The 11,978-nt window shown below is 35.3% G+C and overlaps 1 protein-coding gene across 2 annotated transcripts; it reads left to right on the top strand.

Moving 5' to 3' along the window:
* Window positions 1-1,741: 1,741 nt before the first annotated feature.
* On the top strand, window positions 1,742-8,951 carry LOC132159205 (intestinal-type alkaline phosphatase-like). Of its 2 annotated transcripts, none has more exons than XM_059568748.1 (11): window positions 1,742-1,836; window positions 1,927-2,043; window positions 2,768-2,883; window positions 2,978-3,152; window positions 4,440-4,612; window positions 4,707-4,832; window positions 5,296-5,365; window positions 6,721-6,855; window positions 6,941-7,132; window positions 7,608-7,724; window positions 8,473-8,951. In XM_059568748.1, exons 1-11 carry the CDS (start codon window positions 1,758-1,760, stop codon window positions 8,754-8,756), a joined length of 1,584 nt encoding a protein of 527 aa, XP_059424731.1. In that variant the 5' UTR covers window positions 1,742-1,757; the 3' UTR covers window positions 8,757-8,951. The 2 variants fall into 2 exon arrangements, with proteins under 2 accessions (XP_059424731.1, XP_059424732.1); XM_059568749.1 differs by having other exon boundaries at window positions 7,608-7,684; window positions 8,473-8,651.
* Window positions 8,952-11,978: the final 3,027 nt, after the last annotated feature.

The following is an 11,978-nucleotide window of genomic DNA, read 5'->3' as shown; positions in this document are numbered from 1 at the left end:
ATTCAGTTAAGAAATGTACGTTGTACTAAAAAAAAAAAGATAATTATAAAACACAGGAAAAGCAAGTTAAGGAAGTTAAGGAAAGCAAGTGCATTGTAATTTACGTTAACAGTTGTAATGGTACAATTCAGAACAATCCAGTGAGGAACAGAACAGTTCAGCACAGAACAGTCCATTCGAAACAAAAAACAGCACTCAACAGAACAGTTCATAACAGAAAAGCACAGGATGATTCAAATTTGTTTTGAGTTTAATCATTTAGTTCATTATCAACAGTTCAGAAGAGAACAGAACTGTTTAAAATACAGAACAAGAGACTAGTACACAGTACTCAAATTAATCATTCAGTTACACGAACAGTTCAGGACAGAACAGAATAGAATAGTTATGTGCAGAAAGAACAAGTTAGTAAAGAATAGTATAACAGTTATTTACTGTAAACTCAGTATGGTTCAACTCATTCAGGCCTGAAAAGAACTGTTTACTGAAGAAAAGTACAGTTTAATGAAAAAAGAAAATCAGTTAAGTATTATGCTTTAAGTACTACAATATAGTATAAAGCCGTTTAGCGCAGAACAGCACAGGAACAGTACATTTAAGTAAAGAACAGAACAGTGAAGTGCACTTCGGGAGAGAACAACCAATTAAGGAAACAACAGAATAGAACCGTTCAGTAAAAATGAGTTTAAATCAGTCGAATTTATTCACTCAGTTTCGGTGAAGATCAGTTCGCTACAGAACAGTTCAGAAAAGTACAGAATAGAACAGTTCAGTAAAGAACAGCAAAAGCATAGAACTGTTTATACCAGAAGAGTATTGTACTGTGTATTACTGTAAAGAAAAGTTCAGTTCGGTAAGAAAATAGAACAGTTTGGAAAAGAACAGTGTACTGCAAAGAAGTTCAGTGCAGAACAGTGCAATTTACTGAAGAACAGTATCATTCAGGACAATTCAGTAAGGAACAGCAAGGTGCAGCACAGAACAAAATAATCCAGAAAAGAACAGTATGGTGCAAAACAGTTCAAAAGAGAAAAGCAAAGAACAGTTTAAAATCAGTAGTTTAATCACTCATTTCAGTGTTAATTCGAGAACAGTTCAGGACCGAATAGAACAGCTCAGTGAAGAACAGAATAGTGCACTTGCTGCAGTTCAGTAAATGACTGATTGGAAGAGAAAAGCACAGATGAGTTTAATTATCCTGTCCAGTGCAGATAAGTTAATTTCCTGAACAGAACAGTTCAGTAAAGAACAGAGTAAGCACAGAACAGAACAGTTCAGTATAGTACTGAACTTAAATATTCAGTTTAGTGCAGATCAGTTAATTCCAGAACAGTTCAGAACAGAACAGTGCAAAACACAGAGAAATTTGGTAAATAGGATGGTACAGAACATTATGCAATGCATTTAGTTACTAACGGTGTATTTCAGTAAACAACAGTTCAGTACGGAACAGTTCAGCAATGAATATAAAAAAGGCCAGTTTAGCGCAGAAAAGCACAGTTCAATAAAGAACAGCACAGGTTAGGGGGAAAAAAATCACAGAACTGTACAGTTATTGATACACATCAATATTTGTATCATTATATAGCCATATCTCATCACATCACATGGCCACGAATGATCAGTACATGATAAAAAGTACGTTTCAAAAGAGGGAATGGGAATGACAAATGACCTTTGGTCTGTAAGAAGACTATATACAGGAGGGAATTGAATAGTTTTACAAAGCTGTCAGTGCTGCTGCAGTCAATCAGACCATGGCTACACAACAGACCCTTCTGATTATTGGAATATTTCTTTTGGTAGGATTTGATGGATGTTTCTCTGTTATTCCTGGTAAGTGCTATTCCATAGCTTGAAATTATAAATTTTCTATCCAAACAAATTAAAATCAAACAATGTTTCTTTTCTGGAATCAATTTAAAGAGGAGGAGCAGAACCCAGACTTTTGGTATGTAAAGGGTAAAGAGGCTCTTCATACATCCCTCTCCATGAAGCCCAACCTGCACCGTGCTAAAAATCTCATTCTCTTCCTCGGAGATGGTGAGTTAAATAGAAATTAGAATTTCTTGTTTTTGCATTGTTCTGTTTAATAATCTAGAATGTATTGTAGAATTTTAGCCACAAAGTATCTTTCTAGTCATTTTTGTAGATTTTGAGAATTTGTCAACATTTATTTGCTATTACAATAAATCTTAAATAAACACTGATGAACTTCTGACCGTGTCTGAATTTTGGGTTGCAGTTCTGCAATGTAAAGGTCCGTTCACATCAAGAGCTATAACTATAAAGATAAATATAGTGAAAACTGATAACTGTACTTAACTGATAACAAAGTGTGATATAACTGACAGTTGATATCTGACATAGTTTTTCTTGTCTTTTTAAGGTTACATGGTACAATTTTACATATAGCAGTCCTAAAGGACAGAAAGAAAAAAAAATTAAAACTGCACAGTGGCTTTAGATTAGATCATCAGATTGTTTACTTTAAGATCCCTTAATTAGTTGTACATATTTAGTCATAGTTATCAAATGTTATAAAACGTATCAATAGATAAGAAAGTAGTATTTTCCCCTGAGAATTAGACTTTGTAAATTGCAACTTGTGAGTTTATATCTTGCGATTCAGACTTTTGTTTCTTGCAATTGGGAGTTCATCATGCAGTCAATTTTTTATTCAGGGGAAACATGCTTCCATACAGTATGCCTTATTTACTTGTGTGCCTTAAAGTTGTGCAATGTGTTCTTTTTGACATATAATGAGGCATGGGAATCAGCACTGTGACCGCAGCCAGAATTATGAAGGGACAGATGGAAGGGAAGACTGGAGAGGAGAGCGTCTTAGCCATGGATACATTCCCTTATCTTGCTCTCTCCAAGGTGAAGAAAACTCACTGGCTAGATTGATTCATAATTGATTGATAGATCCAAATACTCTTTTATAACACTGGTGTTTGTTTTTGTCCCTGTGTAGACTTACAACGTCGATCAGCAGATGCCTGACAGCGCAGCAACAGCCACTGCATATCTCTGCGGTGTGAAGTCAAACTATGGGACTCTGGGTCTCAGTGCAGCTGCACGCCGCAAAGACTGCAGCTCCGCTAAAGGCAATGAGGTCAAATCAATCCTGCATCAGGCAAAGATGGCAGGTAATGGCAGGGAAGACCAAATACCAGGACAGTTAACCCATTAATGCAGCAATTTTTCATTCAGAGTTAAGCAGATGTTCAGTTCAGAGCTATCTCATAGTTCATAGTGCAATTCTTTTGAAATTTGAAATGTTTTTTGCATGTAAAGAAGATGATTTCAAAACGTCAGAATTAGGGACTTGGGGATACATATCAAACACACATATATTTAAGGAGGAAAAAATCAAACTTGTGATTTTATGTCTTATAATTGTGATTTCATATTTTATAATTTCAACTTCAGTTCCGTCATTCGTGACTTTATTTCTTCATATTTCACAATGTGAATTTATATTGTGATATTATTTGTGACTATTTCTCATTTAAACTTTATGCCTCGCAATTTCAACTTTATGTCTCATCATTGCAACTGTATTTCACACAACCTGAACCTTATATGATATAATTTCATCTTTTTTTCATCATTTCAACACTTTTTACACACAACATTATTTCTTACAATTGAAACTTTATATATTACAACTTTGACATTATTTCAACTTTATCCTTATTGGCGTATTCTCACAAACCTCTATTATCTCATAATTTTACATTTACTTCTTATCATTCTTGTGATTGTGACTATATCTTTATATTTCACAATGTCACTTTGACACATTCCCACAAACCTCTATTATCTCATAATTTAAACTTTATTTCTTATCATTCTTACGATTGTGACTATATCTTTATATTTCAGAATGTCACTGACGCATTCCCACAAACCTCTATTATCTCATAATTTAAACTTTATTTCTCATCATTCTTACGATTGTGACTATATCTTTATATTTCACAATGTCACTTTGACACATCCCCACAAACCTCTATTATCTCATAATTTAAACTTTATTCAACGGCAACTTTATTTCTATATCGTACAATTTGACTTTATATCTCAATTGCGACTTCTTTTGTCTTTTCAATATCTCATAATTTAAACTTTATTTCTTTTAACTGTGACTTTACTGTATCTCACAATTTTCACTTCATATTTCAAAATTTGAACTTTATATATTTTTTTCTTTAATTCAACTTTATTTCTCCTAATAACGACTATGAACTAGTGACTCATTCTCAAACAGTTGAACATTGCTACTTTGAACCCTTTGTACCTTTACTGATATATTTTATTGGTTAAAGGATGAGTTGAGGCTGATCTTATCTGTGACAAAGCTACACAGTTGAAGGCATTATCAGTTACGTAATGTGCTTATAATAACCTTGGACTGGCTTTAAATTTTCCAGGGAAGTCTGTTGGCATAGTGAGCACGACACGTGTCCAGCATGCATCACCTGCCGCCAGTTACTCCCACACCCCTGAAAGAGGCTGGTACAGTGATAAAGAGCTGACCTCTGAAGCTATCGCAGGTGGATGCAAGGACATCGCATACCAACTCGTTCATAATACTGATATTAATGTAAGTTCCTAAACCAGTAAACCGAATTGAACCGTAGCTAATCAGTCGCTGACAACAGTCTCGATTGTGAAATCCCTCTGTTATTTTATTGTAGGTAATTTTAGGTGGCGGAAGGCAGTACATGTTTCCCAAGGAAACGGCTGATCCTGAATACCCTACAGTTACAGGGAGCCGAAAGGACAAAACAAACCTAGTTGATGTTTGGTTAAAAAAAAGAAATGTAAGTCAAACCTCTCCAAAAATATTGAAAATGAAAATCCTGTCATCAGTTATTCATGAAGTAAAAAAAAAAAAAAAAAACTTTATTATAGAACATGAAAGAAGATGTTTAGAAGAATGTCCGGGTTGTTTTTTTCCATACATTGGAATGAGGATTTTTTTTTGTAGAAATCCAAGTCAATATTTGTGCATATGTTTGCGAATCTCATCCATGCATGTCCATATCCAGTTTGTCACAAGAATCAATCATGACTGGCGGGACATTTTACACAGTCTCTAATGAGTGACTCGAGCCATCCATTCCCATTCCCATTCATTCCAATGGCAGTTTTTGTTGGTTTACATATTGGTTAACTCCATTTGTGCTCTGTGGAAGAAGTTAAAGTCTTTAGAACAACATGATGATGAGTAAAATTTGGACAAACTACACCTAACTACAAACAAACACTTTTTTTCTTCTTTAGAGTGCCAAATATGTGTGGAATAAAAAAGATTTTGATGACGTCAAAGAGGACAATACTGATTACTTGATGGGTAAGGCCTCCTCCTCCATTTGGTGGGAAATCATCCATTTGTTATGTTGATCTACATCATACAGTATAACATTTCCGTCACTGGTTCTCAACCTTTTTGACTTCAAAGCTCCCCATTGTCCACAACAACATTCAAATGGCTTTATGTCTTTTATAGTAGTCTAATCCTTATTAAATGTTGTATATACTGGAAAAGCATTAAGCATTAAATGTCTGCCCAATCAAATATTTTATATTTATCATAAAATTGGCAATAGAATTTACTGTTTTAATAATTGACATGACTCTTCCACGTCTAGAAATCACACTTTTAAAAAAAAGGCTACCTCATATAGGGCTTTTAAGACTCTGGGAATCCTGGTTTTTCAAAAAAAAAAAAAAAAAGAAAAAAAAGTTGAGAGAGGTGAATTAAAACAGGTTACAGTTGGACCATAAACCATGATGATATTCTCAATGGCTTGTACAGCTGTTTAATATTTTGATTCATCATTAAATCTGTATTTGATCACAGGGATTTGTAAAACTTATGTTAATACTGTCCAACATGAAGCAATGTTAGTTACACTCTCACACAGGCACAGCATGCAGCAAAGGTTTAGTTTTGTGTGAAAACATGGTGGAAGACCAAAAGTGGTTTGAACCATCTGTCTTCAGAAACATTTCTGTTTATAAGCACATCTGTGTTTTGTTTATGGGAAACCGCTCTATTTCTGCTGTTCCTTAAGCGCCACCTGCTGTCTGACAGTCAATATACATCCTCGTTCAGCCCATCTGGTGTTTTTCTTCAAACCAATGCAAAAAATCAGACCAACATTTTTTGCACTGTTATAAATGTTAATAGGTTGGTTGATGAAAAGATAATGTGCACTCTTAAAATCTAAACAATTTGTATCTAAGGTATCTACAATCATTGACAGAGCAGATAAAATGCTTATAATTATTCATCATTTTGCCTCATATTGCTTTTCTTAAAAGTGGTTTTAAGTCTGAAATGTGACACATCATTTTAAAACTTTGTTAGTACATGCTAGTAGAAAACATAGCATGTTGTTGTCATGTAAAATCTGGCCATTGCTGTTAATGTAATGCAATGTTATTAATGTTTCTACTGTTGTTGCAACTATTACAAACTTAACAACTAATGGGAATAAAAAAAAAAAAAAAAAGAATGTTAAAATAGGGGTCCCCTAGAAAGGTAGCAAACCACTGGTCTATGTCATAAAAACAAGTTATTTTTATTAATTACTTAGCTATTAATTACTTGAGCACATTTCTTGGTAAATTGCTAATAAAAAATATACATATACCCTATTTCAAATTTTAAGTCATGTTAAGTGATTTTATTGCTGTGCTCAGGGCTTTTTGAGCCAAAGGACACCAGGTACGAGCTGGAACGCGATCCTTCAATGGACCCATCGTTGACTGATATGGTGGAAAAAGCCATCAAGATTCTTCGCAGAAACCCGAAAGGATTCTACCTCTTTGTGGAAGATAAGTTGATATCATGTCTTGTTTCCATTGCGTAGCCCATTACCTGTGTTGAGCATACTTATATTTGTGTGTTTATTTCCTGTACGTGGGAGAATAGATCACGGCCATCATGCAGGGCAGGCCAAGTACGCTTTGACGGAGGCTGTGGAGTTTGACAGGGCCATTGCGCGGGCGGCTGAGCTGACAAGTGAACTCGACACCTTGTCCGTGGTCACTGCTGACCATTCCCATGTGTTTTCCTTCGGTGGCTACTCTTACAGGGGCAATCCTGTGCTAGGTACGCACATGCAAAATTCATCCATGAGCTGCTGAAAACCAAAGTTTCTTGTTTGTCCACACCTTTTGAAATTAAATACTGACAATGGCTTGAAGGGATAGTATACCAAAAATGAGAGTTCTGTCATCATTTACTCAACTTTTTGGCATTTCAAACACGTTGGACTTTCCTTTGTTGTTTGGAATCCAACCAACTTTCACTCTATGGGCAAAAACTGTTAAATACATACTCCAATAACGTGATGGACAGTAAATTATGATATATATATATATATATATATATATATATATATATATATATATATATATATATATATATATATTATATATGGGGTTATGACTGAGCCATTATTTCTGCCTAAGATCCAAAATATTTACCCAGCAGAAAAAAAAAAAAAAAAAAAAAAAATCTCAGTAAGAACAAATCTGATGTTATTATGGGATTAAGAATGACTCATTTACCTTTTTGTCTTTAGGCGTTTCTTATGCAAAAGCTGAGGATGGCAAGAGATTTACTAATGCACTTTACGGGAACGGTCCAGGATACCAGATTGTGAGTGGAACTCGTCCTGACATGAATGAAACAATCTCAAGTAAGTTTTATGAGTTTAATTGTTATTCCCTCAGGTGCAGAAGAGCATTTTTAAGGGCATGGCACAAGCTCAGTGTTATGGCAATGCAGAACCCCATCTCGTGGTCATGCGTGTCACTGCAAGAAAATCAAACAAAACTCTTTTCTTTTGCATTAATGGTATAATTCACCAATAAATAAATACATAAAAATTAAAATTCTTTCATCAAACTGTATGTCCCTCTCTTCAATGGAACACAAAAGACTGAACTCTTCCATAGTAATCCATACGATGAAACAAAGTTAAATATAAATATTATATGAAAAGCAGTAAGTTTAAGTACTAAAATTACCTCAACAACAACAAAAAAAGAATTAAAAAAAATTATATTATAATTGACACATAACACATTGACTAAAAGTTACAATTTAAAATGGAAACATACAAATAACAGCCATTTCAAAATATTAATGTGCACTCCAAATTTGGAGTATTTTTGTACTGAAAAGTTATTTACTGAAATAACATCCTCGTAGCTCTCACTGAAGGTTTTACAGTGCATTTGAGCATGAATAAGATTGACTGCTGAAGTCTTTTCATATCATATGAGGTCTGGAGAATTAGAAAATAGATTAGTTGTACTTTCATGGTGCTTTTTTAATTTTCTGTATACCTCATACTGTACAAGTTTTAGTATGAACTTTCTTTCTTTTATGGTGAATTAATAAATAATTGTATAATGTAATTTATTACTATGTGACTCTTTCAGGCAGTGATGAATATCTTCAGCAGGCTGCTGTGCCTCTAGATTCAGAAACTCATGGCTCTGAGGATGTTGCTATTTTCGCCAAAGGCCCGATGGCGCACCTCTTCCACGGCGTCCAAGAGCAGAGCTACATTCCTCATGCTATGGCGTACGCTGCCTGTCTTGAGCCTTACACCGACTGCCATGTAGATCATCTACAAAACTATGGCGTCTGCACTAAGTTCAGCCTCGTGGTTCTGATGCTGAGCTTGCTCTCCTCACTCGCCACACTAATGCAATGTGACTAAAGCTTTTTATGTATATTTAAATCACAATACATTTGCAGGTTTTTCGCATTCAACTGCAACATTTAGACAACTGAGGGGCAAGTTGCATAAGTTCTGCACTGGATCTGTGTTTGCAATGAATGTTGGATGAGATATAATCTAGATCCTCTGTGAGGACATGGATAAGTGTTGGACAAATGCTGATTAATGTATCCCAATAAAGGTGAACAATGACACAACTGAGTATGTTACTGCACAAACTGCCCTTAAACAAGCATTGCTTTAATGGACAATTGAAATTGCTGTTATAGGCTTATCTTGACCAACATACTTACATTAGGCGTATTTATTGTAACATGCATGGATTTATGTAACATGCATCCAGACATCAAGTCCTGCTGGATTTCTAATGAAAGCCAATTTGAATTCTTGTCACCTGAGAAGATCCAGTTTTTGCCTCACTAGATAGAAACAGATGATTGCAATATTGAGAAAAAGATCTTAGGGATACATTTACACAACAACATAAGCATTTGCGCCAGTTGAGCTTCGCTTACAGACAACAAAACATCAAAATGATGCCCATTCATTCTGTGAAAAGTGACTGCAAAAGCTGTATTATTCATGCCAGGGCAGTAGGTGGCGGTCACTTAAAATAATAATAATAACTGACCCTTCAAATATTAGATATTTACTATTAAGTTAACTGACAAAAGTTGTTATCAGGCAATGACACACCTAGTTAGTAATGCTAGTTAATGTTTCTACTATTCGTAAACCTTTTGATATGATCTTTTATGAATAGCAAAAACAAAAGTGCAATGAGGAACAACACGTAAATAAACAACAATAATGAATTCTATTTGCAATTTGGAAAATTCCTAAATTCAATTACACGTCTAACAATATTCTTCTTGGTTTCATGAATAGCTCAAGGTGGCCTCCTGCAATATTTGGTAATATTAATATAATATAATAATATAATATAATAATATCCAATTTTTGCGGCCGAAATCCAGTCTTGAGTTTCCTCATGGAGATATCGCAAATTCATTCTTTGCCACTAGGTGCCTCTTTTGGAGGTTAAAATAGCGGTTTTCCTGATAACGCTGTACACAAAGCAGCACTGCGCTCACAAACGCTGCTTTTGTCTGGCATTACGCAGGCAAGATGAAATGGAAATGAGACCAGTCACAGCAGATTGCGTCATGCAAAGGAGGCATTTGGAAAAATGTATCCTTAAGCAAATCATTTGGGAGTCGTTGAGCAAATAAGGTAAAAATAAATGCATATTATAAGACAATGAAAGTGTTTTTGACCTTGCATGCAGGGGCGAAAATCTCATCTAAATGTTGTGGGGGACAATAAACATAACATTTGTACTTAATTGTACTTAAGGTTATGTGTACAGAGAGGAAAGCCTTACTATTGCATGGAGACCGTTCCATTATCCTTCTTCTCAAAGTTTCTTTTCGGTTCAAAGAAAAAGCTGACTAAGGGTGCTTTCACACTAGCACTTTTGGTGCGCACCCGGGTTCGATTGATGTCAGAGTTCGGTTCGTTTGGATGATGTGAACGTTGTCTTCCGTACTCGGATGCACACCTGTGAACCGTACCCGAGTCCGCTTAAAAACTGTGGTCTGGGGTATGCTTCATGTGAACTCTGGTGCGGTTCGCTGCTAATGTGAATGTAATCGCTGAAGTGAACGGCTTTTAATGACAAATTATTTGATGAAAATGTGTGTTTGTGTGTGTGTTTCACTCACTTTCCTGATGAGTTACTGACGCGCTGCAAGCAGAGAGCTGTACATCTCATTTATGTTTGCCTTCAATGTTCTTTAGAGCATTTTCAGTACATTCGTAAAACAGACGCAAGTGCCGTTATGTTCCGAAGCTTTATAAACAAAACGAACAGTTCAAAAACGTAATACATAAAAGTGCAGAGAGTAATGTTATGCATTTGCCGCCTTCTCCTGCGCTGTCGTTACCAAGCAACGGGGTAAACAGCTGCTGGCTTGATGACGCAAGCGATTCGGGGTTCGGACTCAAATATTATAATATGAACACAGTCCAGCGGGGGCAGGGGGAGGGGGGAGCAACCCAACTCGGGTTCGGACCAGGCAAGTGAACCAAGTGTGAAAGCACCCTAAATTGACGAAAACATTCTTCAAATCAATTTTTTTTGCAATGTTTTTGAAGTTGTTTACACAATCAAGCCACCAAAATACAATGGAATTTAACTTCAACTTTTATTTATTTATATAGCACATTTAATAGCAATGTTGTTGCTTCACAGTTATAATTAAAACATGCATATATAAAAACATTTGCCATGCCTAGCAAAATGAAGGCATACACACTCTTAGACATACACCCTCATACAGCTGTATAGTGAGATCGGTATAGACGTGAAAGTGAGGGGGGAAAACGAACGAAAAAAAAAAAAAAAAAAAAAAAAAAAAAATTATTACGTCAATGACTGATTTGTTCAAAAAGTGGATTCATTCAGTTAGGAAACACCTCCTCAGTGTGTTTCCCAAAGACGCAATTAGTGCTGTTACTGCTGTAGCTTAGTTTTCAACTTTTTTCATTGGTGAAAGAGCTAAAACAGGCAATATGGTGCCTAAAATGCACTTAATATTAACTTCTTGTTTATTCAATTTTTTATAAAAATCTAAGTTACATTTGTTATGCTAATATCTGGAGAACAACTGCACTCTTAGTATGATGTTACATTAGATTAACTATATTAAATGAAATAAACCGACCAGTGGCGGCTCGTGAATTTTTAAAATAGAGGAGGCAAACTAATTGTATTGGTCTGGGGATCCCTGCCAATTGTTATTATTATTATTTGCTTAACCACTTTAAAATGGCTTTTTGGCAGCTTTTAGTCCGTAGAAACCGTAAAGAAAATATATTCAATATCGCTACTCATTATAAATATGAGGCAAAGCAGGGGGAACTCGAGATGTTTAAAACTTTTTTTGTTGTTGCTCAGTTTGCATTTGTATTGTTTTACTACTAACACAATTAGTTTAACTATATATCATTATATTATTTACAATACACATATTTCAATTATATTTGGGGGGGGGGGCAACCCTCAGATAGGGGGAAGGGGCTTACCGATAGGTAAATTCCGCGGCAAAACCGCGCACTTGGCATAGAGTTCAATCTATTGAACGCATTCTACAGCCTCATTTACAGTCCTGTAAAATATTAAATATAGCGCTACCCTGA

This window comes from Carassius carassius, chromosome 16 (genome assembly GCF_963082965.1).
Source record: "Carassius carassius chromosome 16, fCarCar2.1, whole genome shotgun sequence".
NCBI lineage: Eukaryota > Metazoa > Chordata > Actinopteri > Cypriniformes > Cyprinidae > Carassius > Carassius carassius.
This window is presented reverse-complemented; position numbering and strand designations above follow the sequence as displayed.

Coding starts and splice junctions, on each gene's coding strand:
- LOC132159205 (XM_059568748.1), top strand. CDS start 1,758: ATGGCTACACAACAGACCCTTCTGATTATTGGAATATTTCTTTTGGTA. Junction 5,366..6,720: donor CAATACTGATTACTTGATGG/GTAAGGCCTCCT, acceptor TGCTGTGCTCAG/GGCTTTTTGAGCCAAAGGAC. Junction 6,856..6,940: donor ATTCTACCTCTTTGTGGAAG/ATAAGTTGATAT, acceptor TATTTCCTGTAC/GTGGGAGAATAGATCACGGC.